Below are 20355 nucleotides of genomic sequence, written 5' to 3' on the forward strand. Positions count from 1 at the left end.
ACAAGGATACTCTCCTGTTCTGTCTTCCTAGGGATCAACTCCTCCATCCCCTATGCTCAGAAATACCTGTAGTGTGGGACTGGGCCACAGTCCGCTTGCTTGTGTCATGTTGATTGCAAAACACAACAAAATTCGTGATAGCAAATGCATAACAAAATTATTTTCCTCTTATCTAAAGAGAAAGTGTGGCCTGAAGTGGTGTTGGTCTGCAGGACACAAACCCCAGCATTTTCATGCTCTGTGTTTTACAATAATTCTGATCATCACCGCTGTATCTGTTTTCCCTGAAGACATTTTGAAAGATCACAGCACTGCAAAACAGAGTGTCAGCTCCAGGAGGTGACCTTAGTGTGAATGGGAAGGCACTGCTGGGACTGCCTGGCAGGGACCGTTCCGTCTGCTCTGGAGAGGTCCACCTTCTCCTTGGCAGCTGGGAAGAACCCACCACCATGTCCAACCCCAAATTCCCCAGACTAAATGCCAAAATGGTCTTCCCTTCGAATCCCTCTGGGGTCTTGGGGAATATTGGCCCTTAAACTTCTCAATATCTGCAAAGAGAAGAGATGGAAGGAGTGTCCAGGACTCCAGGAGTCTTGAACTGCAATATTCAGCAAAACTTTGGGTACAGCATAAAATCCGAGGGTGCTGGGACCCAGACTTTGGTGGTGGTGACATGGCAGATTATATATATCGGGTCAGGAGACTGAGGAAATGTGAGCGAAGCCAGGGCTGAGCTCAGGGATCTGTTTCACTGCTTACTTCAGGACCACTGCGTTACAGAGTAACCTTTGCCTGAGCTTAGACAGTTCACGGGAAAAACATCCGTCCTCGAAAAAAAATGAGCTACGGTATCACTTTGGTAAAGAAGTGAATGAATGCAGTAAATGTAAGTTTTCAGGAAAGCATGTAAATGGCCTGTAAAAACTGTTGAAACATTGCCTTGCTGCTGCTGAGACAGCAGAAATGGGAGCCGCCCTTTGCTAAGTATTGCAAAAGAGCCACATTATTTGGCAGATATTAAAGATAGCTAGAGGAGGTGAGCTGCGAACGCGTATTCCTCCCCGACAACTCTCCTGCAAAATGCAGCATCACATGGTGATGGGACCAGCTCAGAAACACATCACCCCCACCCCCACCACCCTCGTCTCCCCCAGATAAAGACCACAAGCTCAGAAACCATCTCCCAGCACCCCATTTCCCACACACAGGACTTGCACAGCACTGCTGCTGCAAAATGGCAGGGACATGTGTAGAAAAAAGCTGGGATTATGAACAGCCTTTTTGCAGTAAACCCAGGTGACACCCCCTGCCCTGCCCACTGGGTAGGATTTTGCCAGCATCTCCAACAATGGGCTGCAGCAGGGATTTATCTGGTGAGAAAGTGGGGAAGAAGCTCCAGCAGTCTCTTTTCACAGCCACCCCTTCAAGACAGGTGGACTTTTCTGGAGAAGCGTGTGAGCAGCATAGTAACCCATCTAGGGACCATGGGTCTGCATCGCCTGCCTCCTGCACTGGCTCCCAGTAACAGCTGCACGGTCTCCAGGAATATCGTCAGTTCTGGGCTTTACCAATGAAACCAGAAACACAAGCATAAACAGCTGTGATATATTTTCAAAGGTCCAAGTCTTGTTTTGTGAGGCATAAGGGAGGAATAATCCAATAGCGGTGAATCATCTATCTCGTGTCACGCAGCATTTGTGTCAACAGCCAAGTACAGCTGCTGTAGCCCAGCTGTAGCCCTATGGCGTTGGATGCAGCACCAAGGTATTGGAAGGGGACGATGCTGGCTGAGCATTTGGGCTGTTCCTCTGCTTTTCCCCAGACCATGCAGGACAGTGTCTTTCCAGCTTCATAGCGAACCTCCCTTTGCTTCCAGCCAAAGACAGGCTGAAGGATTTGGGTTCAGCCCTTCCAGCAGGCCATAGGCTGGGTCCCAGGCACCAGCAGCCCTGGCTGGGGACAGGTCAGCCACCTCCCCGGCTTCCCACCTTACAGCTGCTCGGTTGGTATTATTCTGCAAATAACTTCCCCGTCTGGTACATATGCAGCTTGTTAACCCTGCTCCTAGACGTGTGCCTCTAGCAGTACTCTATAAACAGCTTTTACCTTGGATGGACTCCAGCAGGACATATGGATGTATATGGTGACCGACACCAACCATCACAGCATCAAAAATGGCCAGTTCCTCTTTCCCATTAGTTTCGGTGACAACAACCCAGTGGCAGGTGGTTGAGAAGTCCTGGCATTTTTTTTTTTTTTTATCCTGATGACTGTAGTCTGATAGGAAACCATAGCAAAAGCATCAATACGTAGGTCCCCGCATGCTGCGTGATGCCGACACGGAACAGGCAGAGCTGGGTGCTCAGTTGTGCTTCCTATCCTCACTTGCCCTAAAATAGCCAGGCCAGCTGTGAGTAACGGGTCAGCTAGGGCCCTCCTGGCTCGTTCCCCTTAAGTAGTGGGGGTTTTCTGGGAAACGAGCATTTACTGACCCACACAGGGACAGAGAGCCTGGCCCCAGTGGCATGGTGCATGGGGAGCAGACACCCCTGGCACCAATGCTGTTGCCTCCCACCATTTCAGCAAGCTCTGGGCCATGGGAGGGAGGCTGGGCTGGCAAACTGGTCCTTGCTAGGTGGAGCACTTGCTCCAGCAAAGCAAAAATAATTGCCGTGGTGTTTGGTCTGCAGGACACTGTGCAGAATCACTTGATCTTCACCCAGCAGCTGACCTCGGTACTGGCATCCCCAAGGCATCCAGCAGTAGCAGTGTCATGCAGTGCTGGCTAAAATTCTGGCTTTTTGGAGCAAACTGGTGATAGGTGAAAGTATCACGGGTGTTTACTGGTTTTGCATGTGTAAAATAATTAACTGTTCAAACAGCCCAGAAAGGTGGAAGCTAGTGTAAAAGGAATCATAGGACACATGTCTCTGCTCTGCAAAGGACTATCCTGCAGTGCCCTTGTTTGGAGAGATGCTGTTGGGTTTAGTATTTTGGCCCCAGGGTGGGTTTGCACACATGAGAAACAGCTGCAAAACAGAGGAATTCAGAAATAGCAGCTAGGTGTATCTTCCCCGTGATACTCTGGCCAGCAGTAACGCCCTGCAATCTGCCCAGGGAAGAGCTTTACAGCCAGAGTGCTCTCAGCAGCACAGGCACAGGCTGTGACCTCATGTCAGATAACGATAAGGTCATTCCACCCATTTTGCAGATGTAAGCCAGCACCAGAGAGCCCTTGTGACAGCCTGGCCCACATTAATTTATTGACTGCACCTGGGGAAGAGGCCCCACCCTGCCAGCACCCCAAAAACCATTTTCATTCATTCCCTGACATCATCTCTGCTCACCCCATTGGCACCCCAACACGTCCCCTGTGCATCCCACAGTTCCCAGCACAACCACCAACTGCTGCCTCTTCTGCCCACTGCCCTTTCTTTCACACAACGTGGTACTTTGGCTTCCAAAAGGCAAGGGCTCCCAGACCCATTGCATTCGACGTGGGTCCTGCCAGCACCCCACAAGCTCAGCACAAGGTAAGCAGCGACATTCCTGACCACAGCTGTGTCCTAGCTGGGTAACAAGGCTGCCGTTATCAGCTAGAAAGAAAAATCGCAGTGATACACTACACACAGCTTGTTAATTGCAAAAGAATTTGAAAAACTGATCAGATGATGCCACTATATTTTTATTCATGTTTCAGATAGATGGTGCATCTGCAGTGTTTTGAATTGGATCACAATCATAGGAAGGGGTTGCTTCCCACCACAGGTACACATCATTTGGACTGGAAGGAATAAGAGCAGGCAAACCTCTTCATCTCCAGGTAGGAAGAAGCATGTTAGCAGAGCACTTGGGCGGAGGCACTGAAAAGGAATGGCAGGCATCCTCTAGTCTCGTTTCCAGGGCAAGAGCTCACGGTAATGATATTATTTTGCATTGACATGGTGCATTTCATAAAACCACAGAGCATTTTGCAAAGCTATAGTTATTGCTGTATGGAGGAGAAAAGCCAAGATGCCTGCAGGCAGAGTGCTTCCCAGGGAGCACCGAAATTACACCACGGGCTGGTTCCACTCTCGGCAGATGGATGCAACGAAAAAGCCCACGTGATCTGGCCCCATCAGAAGTTCAGCAGCTCACCAGGATCAGTCCAGCTCCTCCCCACTTGCTCAGGTGAGGGTGGACCATGGAAGCTTTGTTCCCCACCTCGGGATGGGCAATTGGGCAGATGGCACATCCCTGTCACCCCTGGACAAGCATTGGGGGTGGACACAGAGAGGGGCACAGGTGCCCATCCAAGCTGTTGCTGCAGGGACAGTGATGCCCAGCACGAAGCGAAGCAGCTCAGAGAGGGATCTCTCCGAGGATGCTCTCACCGTGGCTGCAGCAGCTATGGTGCTGGGTTACACAGCCCCAGCGGGACAGGGCATTTTGGCTGGCAGACATGGTTCATCTCAGCTTTCAGATGCTCACATGTTCCAGCGAAGTCCAGATGTTGTTCCGAGAGCTGGTGGGCTGTTTATATACCAGAGTATTCCTCTCCATATTTTAATCTGATTATTTTTTTCATTTGGGCATCTTTCCCCACTGGAAAAAAAATGTGGATGTTTTTCTTTACTTGTTATGAAAATTATTTTTCAAAAGGGCCAATTCAGGCAAGCTGGTTTTAGCCAGAACACAAGCTCTGCACCGAAAATTTTCTTGAAAAACCAAACATGTTGACTCCAGTTTTCCACCAGAAAAAGAGACAGTAGACAGGGAGATTTAAAGACATGTAGCAATGCACCACTATTTGAATACATGTAGAGGGACAAAATAACCAATGTTACTTACGGGGGGTGGCACTTACACTCTTTCACAGCCCCAGCTGAGAAACATCCCAATTTTACCAGGCACAGAGATCACATCCGATTTATCAATGCCGTTTTTCAGGGATCTCTTGACGACTTATTTTCAGGTTAATGAGCAGGGCAGCAGCACGCATTGCCCAGCAGGAGAAAGCATCCTATGCACGTACACCACTCTGTACTCCTGCATCCCTATCCATCCCCCTGGGGTCCCCTAGCAGTAAAGGGCAGCAAGGAGGAGGAGGAGCAGGAGGAAGAGCACCCCTAGCGTAGCCAGGCAGGGGAAGGCGGTGGGGACAGCGGGGGTGATGCGCGTCTGCGTGGCCCGCAGCGTTCGGTCCCACTGGGTGAGGATGGCCTTTCTGGCCCCGCTCCACTTCCCTGGGCCCATCAGCCGAAACTGGTAGGGGCTGCAGGGGCCAAAGAAGACCTCCAGGGCCAGCCGCGGGTCCGTCAGCAGGAGTTTCAGCACGTTGGGCTTCACACCGATGGCCGAGGCCAGCTCGTCCATGTAAGTGATATAATCCGTCTGCAGCGTGGTGCTGTTCCCATACCTTCCGGGGAGAGAGGAGAGGAAAAGAGGGGTTGCTTTAGGTTTTTCCCTTTGGTTTTTTGATTTTTTTTTTTTTTTTTCCTTTAAGCACAGTTTGGGCAGAATCTGTCCCCTGCTCTCCCCTGCCAAAGCTGGGGAGCAGAGCTGGCTGGGGGGCACAGCTCCAGGGGACATGCATCATTGCTGCTGTTAGTGGAGGAATCTGGCTCACAAGAAAACATTGCGTTTTGAAACTTCCTACAATGCAACGGTTTCTAAAAACAAAAGAAAACATAGCTTGGGCCAGGTTCAGCTTTCACTGGTTATACTCCTATTTTTAAAGTATTGCTTCACTATAATATCAGTTAGACTCGGAGAGGGGGAAAGCAAGGCACTTTTTCATGGACCTTATGAAACAAAAAAAGGGTCACTTTGAAGAATAATGATGGAAATGTTCTATTTCTGCTGGAGCCTCACCCTGATTCTGTGTGAATGAGAAATGCTTTTTTAGCCTGATAACGCTCAGTGATGGCAAATGAGCATTTTTAGACAGGAAATATTTCCATCATGAATTTTCCACCCAAACTTGCCTGATTCAGGCCTCCATGGGGCTGGTGAAAACATATCCACTGACACCAGTGAGCTGGTTGGGGGTTCCTCATTGCAGAGGGGCCGCCTGGAGGTTTATTCATCTGAGATTCAAACAGGGCTTTTCAAAGGACCCTGCTTGGATGGAGCTGCCTGTCGCTTGCTCACAAACTGCCCCCACGGCAGCTCACCCAGCACCCTCATCCATCCCACTTGGGGCTGAGATGATGGCAGGGCTCTTCTGCCAGCACAGGGAGACCCATGAGCTGCACTTACCACTTGAGCTTCTTCCCCATCTTCTCATCAATGTCATCCATCATCTCGCTGACCGGGGGGAGCGTGCACTGCCCTTAAAAGAGCAAGAAGAGTATCAGCAAAGGGACATGATGCCCAGGAGATCCCTCCTGCAGCAGGTGGGGTTTCCAGGGATCAGCTGAGCTCTTGGGTGCCTCTCTTCCTTTTGGTGTCAAGATCTGGGCTTGGGTCAAGCTTGGGTGTTGAGGGTGTGACAACACTGGCTCTCCTGTCCTTTAAGGTATGTGGTGGTGCCCAAGAGGCTCTTCTCCCCCAGGCAGCCCCACCGCGTTGCCATCTGCAGTGGGCTGAGAAGTGACCTGCTCCCATGGTGCAAGCTACCCCATCACATGGGGATCCCATTATTGGTATTTCTGGCCAAACTCCTTTGTGTTCTTGAGCACTCAGGCACTGCCCTGATTTTCGGTTTGAACATACACATTGCTGCCGGGAAACGCTACTTCCCATTGACAGAAAACAGACCTTTGCCCAGCACAAGCTCATCCACCTACCCTGAAACACCTTGATTGCCCAGCGGCACTGGAGGTCCGCTGTTGGGATGATGGGTCCAAGGGACTGGACTAGCCCAATGACTGCCATGGTTGGCTTCTCCAGCCGAGGAGGGAGGATGCCTTTGTAGAGGGTGACCTGATTGTCCCTGCTTTTGATGATGGAATCATCCTCCATGAAAGGGTAAGCGTAACTGTAACCGGTGGCAAAGACTACTGCATCGACATCATCCTGCACAGTCCCATCTTGGAACAAGACGGACGTTTCTCTGAACTCCTTCACGTTTGGCTTAATTACCACCACGCCACAGGCGATGCGGCTCGGGAGGTCGTCATTGAACACCGGCTCCTTGCGGGAAGTTCTGCAAGGGCAAAGGTGGTGGGGCCGTCACAGAGGTGGCTTCTGCTGCCAGCCCAGGATAGGCACGGTCCAGCCCCGTTCCAGAACCAGCACCCCCAGGGGGTTTGGGGATGCATGGCCCCACGCATACCTGTTCAGTGGCATGAGGCCGAAGTTCTCATGCTTGAAGAACCGGTTCATGCCTCTCACGTACAGCCAGTCACTGATCGCCCTGGGGAGGATGTTCCCCAACCAGGTCCGGAAACGAGTGACGACCAGCATGTCCCAGGGGTAGCCGTTGTCCCAGACGCGGCTCATCACCCAGGACCCACTTCGGGAGCTCAGGTAGACCTGGGGGGATGGCCAGGTAGGGGTGAGCCACCTCCGTGATGGCTGTGAGTCCCCAGGGCTGTGGCACGTGCTCAGGCAAATGGGGACCCCCCCTTCCCCAATGACTCTGGTGCAGGTCCCCGTACCTGTGATGCCACGGCACTGAGCTCCACAGCAATGTCACTGCCCGAGTTGCCCAAGCCTATCACCAGCACCTTCTTCCCTCTGAACTTCTCTGGCTCCTTGTACTCTCGGCTGTGGAAGTAGCAGCCTTTAAACTTCTGTATTCCTGGGGAGGAGAACAGAAAGGGTCGTAATCCACCACAGGAATGAAAGGGAGAGGCTGTGCTGGCTTTGGCATCTCCCCTTCCCACAGATGCTGCTGGAGCATCCACCACAGCATTTCTCACAGTAGTATATGTCTCCTGTATACAGAGGGATGCTGCAAACCCATACTCAGATGAGATCTGTCTCGCTTCATTCAATATTTAAACAGAAATGGTGTGCAAGCACAGGATACCTTTTCATGGTATTTCTGCACCCTAAAAGGGTACCACTGCAACCCCAACATCGCCCCGAGGTGCCTGGACAGCCACACTCCATCCCCTTGGTGTGGCTGTACACCCTTGCGGTAGTGAACAACAGGGAAGCAGCTTTCATTTAAAAAAGAGAAGATGGCAAAGGACCTGAGGGCAGTTTTCCTGACCAGCTGGTGCTTCAAGCCTGTGTCCTCCAAACAGACCCCCAGCACCAAATTTTTCTTGCCAGAGAGAAAGTTTTTTCCCAATAATGTGCCTGTACACAGAGACAATGTGCTGGTTTGGGTTGGGATAGAGTTAATTTTCTTCATAGTAGCTAGTATGGGGCTGTGTTTTGGATTTGTGCTGAAAACAGTGTTGATAACAGAGGGATGTTTTAGTTACTGCTGAGTAGGGCTTACACAGAGTCAAGGTCTTTTCTGCTTCTCACCCCACCCCACCAGCAAGTAAGCTGGGGGTGCACAAGAATTTGGGAGGGGACACAGCTGACCCCAACTGACCAAAGGGATATTCCAGACCATATGACATCACGGTCAGCATGTAAAGCTGGGGGAAGAAGGAGGAAGTGGGGGACATTCAGAGTGATGGCGTTTGTCTTCCCAAGTAACAGTTACACGTGATGGAGCCCTGCTTTCCTGGAGATGGCTGAACACCTGCCTGCCCATGCGAAGTAGTGAATTAATTCCTTGTTTTGTTTTGCTTGCATGCACAGCTTTTGCTTTACCTGTTAAACTGTCTGTATCTCAACCCACGAGTCTTCTCACTTTTACTCTTCCAATTCTCTCCCCCATCCCACCGAGGGAGGAGTGAGCAAGCAGCTGTGTGGGGCTTAGTTGTCAGCAGGGGTTAAACCATGACAGAGGCAAAGGCTGTTGGGTAATGTGCATGACATTTGTACTAGAAATCATGGGAAAATGCAAAAAAAAAAAAAATTATTTTACAAAATCCTTTTATGAAAAAACTTCTGTTAAAGGAAACAGCCTGAAGTATTTTTTTCTGGGAAAGATTAGCATTGTCCCTGCTTTGATATAGTTTGGATACTGAGTCTTTTTTCTCAACACTACAGGTTTTGATTTCCTGAGTGGACCCCCATCCCTCCAAATATTGCTTTCCTTTTAATGCTAAAAAGGTATTTTTTTCTAGGGAAGAACACTGTGATAGATTTGGCCTGCTTTGTCCCAGCGGATGAATTCCTCACGCACAGCTTACCTGGAAAATCGTCGAGGGGGAGGTTTGGGTAGACATGATGCCCAGAGCAAACCATAACAGCATCAAAAACTGCTGTCTCTTCCTTCCCGTCTCTCCGGGTCACCACCTCCCATTGCCCCGTCACAGAAAAGTCAGGGCGTTTTTTAACCTTGGTGACCAGGGTCTTAAAGGAAACAAAAGAAAGAGATCCGTGGGTGTCTGCAGAGCAGACCAAGAGGTTTAGGGAGCCAGTGGAATTCAGAGGTCCTGGGGAGCCCTGGGGATATTTGCCCCTGCAATTTCATGCCGGCAGCTCTGGGGAGCACGCAGAGAGGGGAGCTGATGAGACCTGCTTTAACAAAACCAGGAGTTTTTTCCCCAGAATATTTTCTCCCAAGATTTCGGAGACCCAGGCACAGAGGTGATGTCCCTCCAGCCCAGGTCCCCCCACTACTCACTGCCCCTCTCCACTCCAGGCTTTTTACCTTGAACTGTATGTGCCGGAGGAGGTCGAAGTGCTCAGCGTACTTGCAGATGTAGTGCTGGAGCCTGGCGTTGTGCATGTAGTTGGGGTGGTCGTCAGGGAAGGGGAAGTCAGAGTAACACATCATCTCTTTGCAGGAGTTGGTGAAGACAGTGCGGTAGATGCTGGCTCTGCCTTCCTCTGCCTGGTCCTGGAGGGAGAAGAGCGTGGACGAGTCCCATGAAGGGGGACACGACCTGGAGCCCTGCACCAACTCCTCCAGGCTGGAGCCAGAGAAAACCGGCAAAGCCATCAAGCACAATAACCAAATAACTCTCTATGAGCACAGAAGTGTCCTAACAGGCTGGGAGGAGGGTTTGCATCACCCAAGGCATTTAGGAGCCAGTTACATGTGCATCTGCCAGGGAAAGTGGAAACCTCAGGGGAAGGGAGCGCTGTGGGAGGATCATGCCAGAGCCTCTCCACTGCACATCCAGAAAGCCTCAGGAGGTTGGCTGTGACACAGCTACACTCGTGCGCATGGACACATGCAAAATATCACAGGAGACAAGTAAGGTGGGACCTCCCAGTGCCCAGCTTCCTGCTGGTCTGCCTGTAAAGCTTCCAAAATCCCACGGGCACTCCCGGTCATCACTCCTTTGTGTACACAGTCTTGGCAATTGCACAATGAAAGGCAGAAGCCCGGCCAGGTGCGTTTGCTTTGGTGCTGTGGCTCGGCTGCCCACGCTTTATGCAACTGCAGGGCAGGTCTGGCCAGGGACACGGATGAAGGCTTGTGCCTACCGCTAGCAATGCACATGCCAGCTGGCCAGTGTCCCGCTGACATCTAGAAGGGCAGGACATGAGGGATCTGCTGAAATCCCCAAGACCACTGTGCAATCAGTGGGGCCCAGGCTGGTCTGGTCCAGTCCTGCCCCAAATGGCCAGCCCCACGCTGTCCTGTCCCCATGATGGGGGGCACTTGCTATGTCTGCCCTGACACTAGGCACTTAAGAGCGCAAAACACAGTAATGCATTTCCCTTTCCTGATGGCTTTGATGCCAGCACAGAGCTAGGAAAAATGCAGGTTTCTGCACTGGAAAATCCATATCTGAGGTGGCCAAAAGATTACCAACTTCTAATAAAAGAAAAAAAAAAACCAACAAGCCAGATAAGGAGCTGAAGTGATTTTGACTTTTCCCCTCAATGGTGATATTCTTTTCTGAAATTCTCCATCCTTAATATAAAAAAGTATTGCTCAACTTTCTGGAGGAATTTGTGGAGCCTTCCCCAGAAAAGACAGAAAACATGTGGTCCATGTTTTGAGATAAATCAAACATTTCAGATCACCCAGAACAAGCTTTCTGCCCTCCCCCTCTGCCCCAGGGTTTAACTTGTGCAGGCCCAATTCCTTCCCCTAATGGTACCCCAAGCTGCTCCTGCAGCTGTGATCACACCCCAAACTGTCCCCTCAGCCCCAGCTTGCTGGCAGGAAAGTGGCACAAGATGGCTCTGAGTCCAACGCTCTGATTATTCATTTGGGCTCCTCTGCAGCTCCGTGGTACATGGCTGATACATAAAAGCATGCTGAGGGCTAACCTGTGCACCAGCGAGAGCCCTGAGGGGTTTGCAACCCCTTGGCTGCGGAGAAGCTGTTGATTCCCTCTGTCCCTAAAGGACCAAGGATGGTATTTCAGAGGGGACTTGGCTTGGCTGAAGCAGGTGGCGCAGCGCGTCAGGGGATGGCTAGGGGACCTGGGGACCTGTACTGAACCAGTCAAGCCCTCCCACACGCAGCCATCAGAGCAGAGCAAGCTGGTGCAGGTTTCCCCAGCCAGCTCCGAAACCAGGCACCCAAAGCCACTCACCGTGTAGTGCCAGAGCCCCCCGACGTCCTCGCTCTGCTCGAAGCAGGTGGGCTCCAGCCCTTCTTCCAGGCAGCACTTGATGGCCGCCAGCCCACTGACGCCTGCGCCCACCACCGCCACGCGCCGCACCATGCTGTCCTGCCTGCGGGAGAACGCGGCTGTGGTGGAGCGGAGACAGGCCAGGCACGTTGGCCGAGGTGGGTCTGCAGCCCCCAGCAATGCCCTGCGGGAGCAGGGCACCCCCTCCCCAGCACAACTCTCCCAGCTCCTTAAGTAACCCGGGGGGTTTCTTGCTGATCCTTGCTCACCTGCTTCCCGTGCAGCCCCAAGGTACGTGCGTTAAAAGTTTTGGGTAGGGTGGAAGAGCTTTTCCCGGTACCCAGGGGCTCTCTCAGGGAGACGACCAGTGGCTTGGGAGGAGCTCCCCCGGAATAGCAAAGCTCTTTTATGCAGCATTGCACAGGAGGCAGGGCCAGCGCCAAGGGGTTGTTTCAATGAGTGACTTGTGCTTTTTGGACTTTAGCAAGCCTGGAGTTGTAACATGAGGAGGAGCTGTGGGCACAGAGCTCCTAAATTAGGAAATAAAGTGTTGGACTGAAATTATTGCAAGATAGAGCCCGGGGTCACTGAGCAGTGGCAGCCACCTCTGGCCCATGGGACGAGCAGCATCTCTCATACGCGTGCACACACACACCTCTCCAAAATGGCAACGCGATGCCTCTGTCATCAAGAACAGCAGGTAGGACCAGGCTGCCCGACCTGGCCCCACCATTCCACCCCAGCACTGCAGTTATTCCCCTGCAAAGAGGGCAGCTGGCAGTGCCACCCCAAGGACAAGCCACCCCAGCATCGGGCAGGTTCCTGTTCAAAGCACCTCACCGCTTTCCCCGCTTCTAATAAATGGGGTAAGCGTGTTTCAGAGGACATCTGTAGGGCAGGACAAAGCACAGGCAAGTGCAGAGGAGTCTGCAAATCCCAGTCCATCTCTGCACTCTTCATCTAAGTCTCATTGTGTGAGTTCATCCATCAAACCCCTGCCTGCAGTCAGGTCCCTGGGGACAACTGTTCGGCTGGGAGTATGCCTGTTTGAGAGTTGCTGGAGCCTCTAAAGCTGTCTAAGCTGGGCTGTTAATTAATGCTAAATTGACTTGAAATAAAATAGAGCAGAGAATGCCAGAAAAAAATGATTGAACAAGCAAACTGAAAAAGAATGAAATTGCTAATTTTTCCACTCTCTGCCAAGTTGGTTGGACTTTCCAAGGGATCAGCTTTGGAGTCATGGTTAAGTTGACTGAATACAAATAAACTGCCAAGCTGGCTTTATGGATTCCCAGCCTAGAGGAAGTGTGGATCATCTCCTGCAGGACATGATCTGGAGGAGGACTTCTATGAATTAAAACATTTGTCAGAAAACTACACCCAGGAGCGATGCACACTGAGAGAGCATGCCTGCTCCTGGCCCTGGCATGGGGATAGGAAAGGTCAACCCAAGGCAGAAGGAGGGGGACAAAGGTGCAGGAAGAGTCAATCATTTACCTGGAGTGACACAGTTTTCAAGTGCTGGAAAGAGGAAAAAGCCCTGGACCTCTTGGCTCATCATTTCCCAGCTGCCATTTTCCTCAAAAAAAGAAAAAAAAAAAAAGAAAAAAAAAAAGAAAAAAATTTGTGAACATTTTTTTTCCTCCCTCTCTAAAAAGTGAAAACAAAGGGAAGGAGAACTGCAGGTGTGGGAAGGCAGAGAAAAGAAGAAAAGTTAAGGTGTTCAAAAATCCCTGGGGGGGTGTGGGGTGTGGAAATAATCAAAAGCTTCAACATTTCTAATGGCACTAGAGGTAGTTCTGCCCAACACCTGCAAAATCCTATTTGACTTTTTATCATATGCTACAGGAAAGCAAGAGCAGAAGAGGGCTCCTAACTTCCAAAACAGCTGGGAAAAAGCAGTCTCACCTACAAAAACCTGCCGCTTTCCAGCCTGAAGCTGCCTCGCGCCAGCAGCACGGCTGAGGCTGGAGGTCGTTTCCAGTGATGTTCGGAGGGGTCACAGCACAACAAGGGGAATGCTGCTGGGGACAACCTGCAGTGACAGGAGCCATGAGAGGCCGATGGCACCGTTTGCCTTGGTGTGCACCGTGACCCCAGCCCCCTGCACGGCTCATGTTGATTGCAGCTCTGTTTGTCCTGGCTGCCATCAGGGCTGCTGGCTGCTGCACCGAGAGACGTGTATTCATTAACCGGGGGCTGGTGCAGAGGGTAGGCAGGGGTCACTGGCCACCACAGCCAGTCAGTCCCTCTGCAGCCACTCTCAACCCTCCCGCTGGTAGGAGCAGCAAAGCAGAGAGTGAAATAGCCTCCAGTTTTGATTCCTTTGCTGCCTGCAAAGGCTCCCTGAGGCAGCGGCCGGAGGGATGCTCGGCACACAACCCGGCTGCAAGACCGGGCAGCGGCTTGCCCACGGGCCGCACCGCTCATGCTTCGGCCGGACCGGGCTCCGCAGCACTGGATGCGGCGTAACACCCACAGCAAGAGCCAGATGCTTCCCCAAGGAGCATTTCAGTCAAAATAGCCAGGAAGAGGAAGATCCCTCACTGTACCGAAGGGGAATAAACCCCAGCGCGGCACCTCGACTGCAGCCATCGGCCCAGGGCCAGCCAGGTGCCATGTTGGCCAGGAGCAGCCTTTGGCCTCGCGAAGGGCACGTCCCCGGGTTCTCCTCTGATCTCGCCGGAGCACGCCACCGGGCACGACCGCAGAGCTGCAGCTGGGCTCCCGACTCCGTTGGCAGCCAGGGATGAACCAAACTTGCCAGAGGTGCCGCTGGCCCCGCTGGGGAGCGGTGGGGGTCCCGCGCCCCACGGACGCCCGTGACTCCCGTGGGGCCATCGATCATCCTCTCCTCCCGCATCCCTCGGGCTCTGCTCAGCCCTTTGATGTGCAGCTACATTGTTCAACCATCTTTGAAGTGTGAAATGAGAAACACCCCTCCAGCCCTCCGGAGCAGCCAGCAGCACTGCGGCAGCCACGGCTGGTCGAGGGGACAATAAATTCGCGGCTGGAGTTACACAAAGGGAGGCAGTAAACAAGCACAAGTTCACCTCTCATTTGCTCTGTACTAATTGCATCGGAGCACTTCCCTGGCCAGCTCTTGTTTTTCTTGAATGTGGCTAAAGATCCATTTTTCATTTGCTTTTTCACACCCTTCTTCCCCATTTTTGTTTGTGAGCAAAATCCTTCCAGGGAAGGGCTGCAGGACCATTCCCATTAGGTTTGGGGCTGATGGATGGAGCACCCCAGGGGAGGCCAACGCCTTGCGATGGGGGAGCAAATGTAACAGCATCTCTTTGCTCTTCTTAATCCTCCTGTCAGCCCTGAAAATTGGTTTTGCCATTCCCTAGGGAACTATTCTGTCCTGCACTCTTCCAGTGGAGGTGGGAGCTCCGAGGGCATCGCTCACCCTCAGCTTCACAGCTCACCAGTCACCTTCCCAGACAAGGACAAACCAACCGAAAAACTCACCATGCCTCCCATGAAATCTTTTTTAGGTACAGCAGTTGCAAGAGGATAACACATCTCATTGCTTCTATCTCAAAGACATCTCTACTCTAAATCCTTTCCCCCTATACTACCCCCCAGCCTTGGAGCTTTGTGTCCCGCAGAACTCCAGTCCATCTCCATGTCCTCTCTGGGATTCATCCTTAGGCAGAGCCTCTCTCTGTCCTCCCTCATTTTTTTCTGCCCATGTGTTATTTTCTAGAGGTGCTGTCTGAATGCAGGCAGGATCCTGAGAACACCCAGAAACTGCTGAGAGCATCAGGTGAAACCTCATGGGAAGGGACAGCCACCCCGCTGCAATGTAAGCTGCTTGAAGGTACCTGGCTTTCAGGATGTCACACAGGATCTTCCTTTCCTTGGGCAATCACCTGGCATGAAGGCACCCAAGTGTTTGCCTGGCTTCTACCTTGCTCCAAACGTTACACAACCCGCCAGGGAGGAGCAGAGGCCCACAAGGACTCGTGAGTCAAATGCCTTCACTTCAACCCAGGCGAAGCACTGCTCCGGCCAGTGATACACAGCTCTTGCCATGCTTGTGGCAATTGCTGCAGCTTGCCTGGGGCCAGAGGTGCTACAGACATGGACAACCCATGGGATCTGCTCCCAAATGTGGGAATTGTCCCAAGGGTTACTCTTCCCTCAAGAAAACCCCCTCCTCCTGGCTGCTTCTCCTACCCCTGCCCTGCCAGTATTTTGGCAGGGACCTCCCTAGGGAAAGGGCTGTCCTCTGTCACAAATGTGCAAGGCTTGCTTGGAGTCCCAGGTCTTGGTGAGGTCCCAGACTGGGATTGCAAGGTTTGAGCTGGTTTCCTGCACACCCTTGCCAGAGAAGGAGCAAACACAGCCTTTGTTCAGCGAACAGGACACCAGCAGCTCAAGTCTTAGCAAAAAACCTCTCTGGGGTGCTTTGTGACCACACCTGCCTGGAACAGGTTTTGTGGCTTTAAGGATCACATAATTCCTGCTAATTAACCATGCTTTCCCTTTTGTCCTCAGGAGAGAGGTATTCAGCAGAAGGCATCTGGTTTAACCACCCTGGAGGAGGAAGGCAGCGGATTATCCCCAGAGGAAACCTCCGCGGTCACACACTCGTCCTTACCTCGTGCCTTCCAGCCCCGGTAGCATGGACGAGTTGAGTTGCAAGTTGCCATCCACAGGTTGAACCACTGCATTTTGCTCAGGTGCCTCATGGAAAGGCAAGGATCCCCTCCTTGCTTCAGTGGAGAAATTTACCACAGGTTTAGGACATTCAGCGGGATGAAGGCTGCAAAAGAAGGAAGGCTAATCAAGACCAGCACTTCCAGTGCTGCATTTCCATGTGGGCAGCTCTTGTCCCATCTCCTCCGTCAGAGATCACAAGACCCAGGGTGCAGGCTGGTGCAAACCCAGAGTTTGCAAGCCCTCTCCACGAAGCTGTTATCGCCAAGGGCTGGCAGGATGAGGTAGTGCTCAGGAGCCAGAAGAGATGAACTTTTGCAAGCTGGACATCTTCAATGCTAGCCTGGCTGCTTCCTCCAAGGCAGAGCAGGAGCAAAACATCCAGCCAGGTCCTCATGCTTGGCCCTCCCAGGGCACAGCACAAGCTCCCTTTTCTCTTCACAGGCCACCACTGCTCCCCAGCAGGAGGGAGTCAATTTGTGTCATTATGGTTTTAGGGCTGCTAATTGCCAGTTACAAGAAACCCACCTGAAGATGATGTCCCTTCTCCTCTCTGACAGGCTGCTCCAGCCCCGAGGATGTGCTCAGGGGATGGTCTCTGGGTGCAGCACCCCAACTCCACAGCACCTGCCCGAGCTGCAGGTGGGGGATTTTTACCACTTTCTCTTCCCTGCACACAAATTGGTTGCGGACACGGTCATTTGTGAGGGATGCCAAGGGAGAAGTCATCCAAACCCTCCCAGAAGCATCCAGCTTACCGCAGCCTGTCCATGGGGCAGAAGGAGAGCGGAAGGGTGTAGGTGGGATTGTGTCCCAGTTCCCCACACCAAGAGCTCCTGACCTAGCTGGTGAAAAGGGTTTGCAGCCTCTAGAGCTGCTTAGAGCAGGAGCCAGGGAAAGCAGGCTCCCTTAAAAACCAACCCACAAGTCTTAATCTCGGCCAGGCAGGTACTTAGAGCTTTGTTTGCAGACTTATTTGAACTAGGAGGGAGGAAAGAGCATCAAACTATGGAAAACAGCTCTGAGGAGAGATGGGCCTGCTGCCTCAAGCAGGCCTGCTCAAGTCCCAGCTTTGGAGGGCAAGCAGTTAAAAAGGAATATCAGCTTTCTTTACAATGGAGATTTCTACTGTGGAATTACTTAACACACAGATAAATAAAAATGTGTCCAGATACTTAAAAGGGCATTGGCATTGCACACATGATCCAGTTTGTCTGATTTCAGTACCAGGCAACCTGGGAGAAACTCTGAATCAACAGGTGAAATCCTGCTGTTTTTTCCATTCAAAGTCTGGATCTGTCACACAAAAGCCCACCTTGCATCCTGGTTTTCATATCCACACTTGCTGGCCCTGCCCTTTTGGGTTGCTAAATCACTGCTGCCCCAGGGAAGGCAGCCCAAAGGAGCTGCCCCAGCCTGAACAGCTAACCTACTTTTTATTTGTCCCTAGATTGCTTTCTCCAAGTTGTGTTTGGTCATGTACCCCATGACTCTGTCAGCTGTTTTATGTATTTTATAAATTCCCCATATCACATATTCAAAAGCAATATCCCTACTGCTAAGATGTCTTTATGCTCATATTATTTATTTTGCTCACCTTTGCACCCACAATCCGTCTATACTTCCCATGCACCATTCCCAGACAGTCCTAGCAATCAGATTGGTTTTGAAGTGAAAGCACCAAATTCCTCATGGTACAAAGCAAAATGCTTTGACCAGCAATGGGTGTAACACCACAGCCCCTTTGCTCTTTGGGACCTGCACTTCAACACAGCTACATACTTCTGCCCTCTTTCTCCAACACACATCTTCCGAGTAGGAGCTGGCAGCTTTTGGGTGGAGAGGACTCATGGCTGTCCCTTCTCCCAATATGCTTTCCCGCAAGCAGACCCCTGCTCCGTGTACTCGTAAGCCCCTTGCAGCCTAGGAAGCTGGACAAAAACACCTCTGCATAGCAAACCATTTCTGGGGCTGTTCCCTGTGGCTTACTTCCACAAGAGCTCCCCTTTACCTAGATAGATGAGCAATTCTGTTGGTTAACCCCATCCCAAGCCCCAGATCAGTGGGACTGATTTCCTTCCATGCCAATGCCCTTTCCCCTTGTCTTCTTGCCATTGCTCTGCCTGTTGTGCAAAGCTTGCAGAAATAACCTCAGAACAGTTTCTGGCCTTTTTGCTGTAGGGATATTGCTAAATCATATTATTCTTGCTGTCATGCTACAAAAAATATTATCCACTTCAGTACAACCATTAACCATAATTAGTGCTCAGTTGCACAGACAACCTGGAACAGGGGCATCTCATCTTCTGCTACGAGTTAATAAATCTCTCCAAGTACAGAGGGACCAGACAGCAAAATGAGCAATCACTCATTTCTGCTTCTGTAACTACTTTTAAATGCCCCAGCAAACAAGCTCACAAAGAATATTTTCTCCATTTTTTTCTCTACAATCAGTTTCTGTTCACAGCCAAAGTCTCCTGCCCTTGGATTTCCCTGGATCACCAGCCTGGGAGACTGACAGCCAGGCACTTAGGAAGCCCTGACAGATGCAGCCCTAAGACATTTGCGTATCCAGGGCAGAAAAGCCCCCAGTCTCATAGCAGGCTGCTCCTGACCCAAACCCTGCCTGCCGGGCAGGTGTAACACCATGCCTGGGCCTCAGTTTGTGCTGGGACTCAGCAGGCTGTTGCAGCATCTTCTGCTACTCAGGCCATTCCCTTCCCAGGAGACCCTTTGTAATGTTGCAGACCCTTCATAATCTCTGGGTCCTCAGCAGCCAGCCAAAAAAAATAATAATAAAAAAAAAAATAAATAAAAGCCCTCTTGTGACATTACAAGACATTGCTCACGCTGCTTGCTCTGAGCACTCAGCTCTCCCCTGGAGCTTGCTGCTCCCAGCCCCGCAGGCAGCACCATGCAGGTTGGCTATGTGACACCACTATCTGCTCCGGCAAGGTGAAGAGCCTGTCCTCTCCAGGAGTTTTAAGGAGCTGATGGAAGATGTTGCCTCTAGGGTTGAGTTCATTTGCATTAAGATATCAGTTATCTTACCTGTTGAATTTTTAAGTCTCCCTCTGGACTCTGAAAGAGCCTAGAGCCCTCCAGAAGCGGTGCAGAAGTTGCCCTTCACGGGTTGCTTATCTCATGCTGCCTCTGCCTGGGTCAGTCCAGGGACGTGTAACAGGACAGCAGGGTCTGCTGGTTGCTTTCCAGGTTAGTACAGCTCTTTGCTGGGTCTTGCAGGCATTCAGGCTCAGCTAGGACAGCGCTGGAGCACACAGCCCACCCTAGCAGGAGCCTTTGAGGTGCCATCCAGCCTGAATTTAATCAAAACCCCAGCTCACTTCCCTTGGCTTGGGGAGGCATCCTATCTCCCAAGAAGAAAAAACCCAAACTCAGTAGGAAGGGTATCAAAACTGGACCTCCCCTGCTCAAAATTCAATAGAGATAAAATCTTGGAAAAATGCTTAAGAAGAGGGTAAATAGCTGAGCCTGAGTGTGCATGGGGTGGTGGTGGTGCTCCTTAGTGCCCTCCGGACCCCAGCACTCAGGCTGATGAGGTCAATTCCTCCCTTGGGCTTAATCATGGTGCAGGTTAAACAGCAGGTGAGAAGCATTTTGGTGAAATTAATGCAGCTCCTGTCTAAAATGGCCCAGATGCAGCAAGAGATGCTCCTGGTAGGAAGGGTTAACAGCTTCACACTGGTTTCAGCCTGGATGCGGCCAACTCCTTGCCCCCAGCCACGATGCTGAGCGTGTCCAGAGCTGGGGGGGTCCAGGCCATGGGGGAAACCCGGCAGCTCTGCCCCAAATCCCATCCCGGGCACCAAGCAGGGGTGGGTGGCAAGAGCACGGAGCGTACCCCCGCCTTCCCCCTCCTTCCTTCACCCGCGGGCACCGGGACCGGGACCAGGGACCGGCGGCGTCGCGGCAGCCGCGGGGGCTCAGCTCCCTCTGCGGGCCGCGGAGGGGCTGCTCCGGCTCCGGCACCGCCGGGCTGGGGTTTTTTTTAATCAAACAGCCCAAGGTCCGGCACGGAGCTGCCGTCCCCGGGCTTGTGCCGAGGGGGGGAGGATCGGGCTGAGCTCCCACCCCGGCTGCGCACCTGAACCCATCACCCCTTAAACTGGGGGACAACCCCACGTACCCC

General features: G+C 51.9%; 1 protein-coding gene across 1 annotated transcript; it reads right to left on the reverse strand.

Annotated features, from left to right (window-relative positions):
• Positions 1-3678: 3678 nt before the first annotated feature.
• LOC142035427 (flavin-containing monooxygenase 3-like) lies at positions 3679-11630 on the reverse strand. The gene is made up of 8 exons (XM_075037518.1): positions 11499-11630; positions 9653-9841; positions 9189-9351; positions 7587-7729; positions 7262-7461; positions 6774-7132; positions 6244-6316; positions 3679-5401 (listed from the first exon to the last, which is right to left on the reverse strand). Exons 1-8 carry the CDS (start codon positions 11628-11630, stop codon positions 5062-5064), a joined length of 1599 nt encoding a protein of 532 aa, XP_074893619.1. The 3' UTR covers positions 3679-5061.
• Between the last annotated feature and the right edge of the window lie 8725 nt (positions 11631-20355).

Source organism: Buteo buteo, chromosome 10 (genome assembly GCF_964188355.1).
Source record: "Buteo buteo chromosome 10, bButBut1.hap1.1, whole genome shotgun sequence".
Classification (NCBI taxonomy): Eukaryota; Metazoa; Chordata; class Aves; order Accipitriformes; family Accipitridae; genus Buteo; species Buteo buteo.

What these genes read in the sequence shown, in the direction of transcription:
- LOC142035427 (XM_075037518.1), bottom strand. Translation starts at nt 11,630, where the DNA reads ATGGTGCGGCGCGTGGCGGTGGTGGGCGCAGGCGTCAGTGGGCTGGCG. An exon ending in TCAGTGCCGTGGCATCACAG is followed by an intron (nt 7,462 to 7,586) that starts GTACGGGGACCT and finishes CCATCCCCCCAG; the next exon opens with GTCTACCTGAGCTCCCGAAG. An exon ending in GGCCTCATGCCACTGAACAG is followed by an intron (nt 7,133 to 7,261) that starts GTATGCGTGGGG and finishes TTGCCCTTGCAG; the next exon opens with AACTTCCCGCAAGGAGCCGG.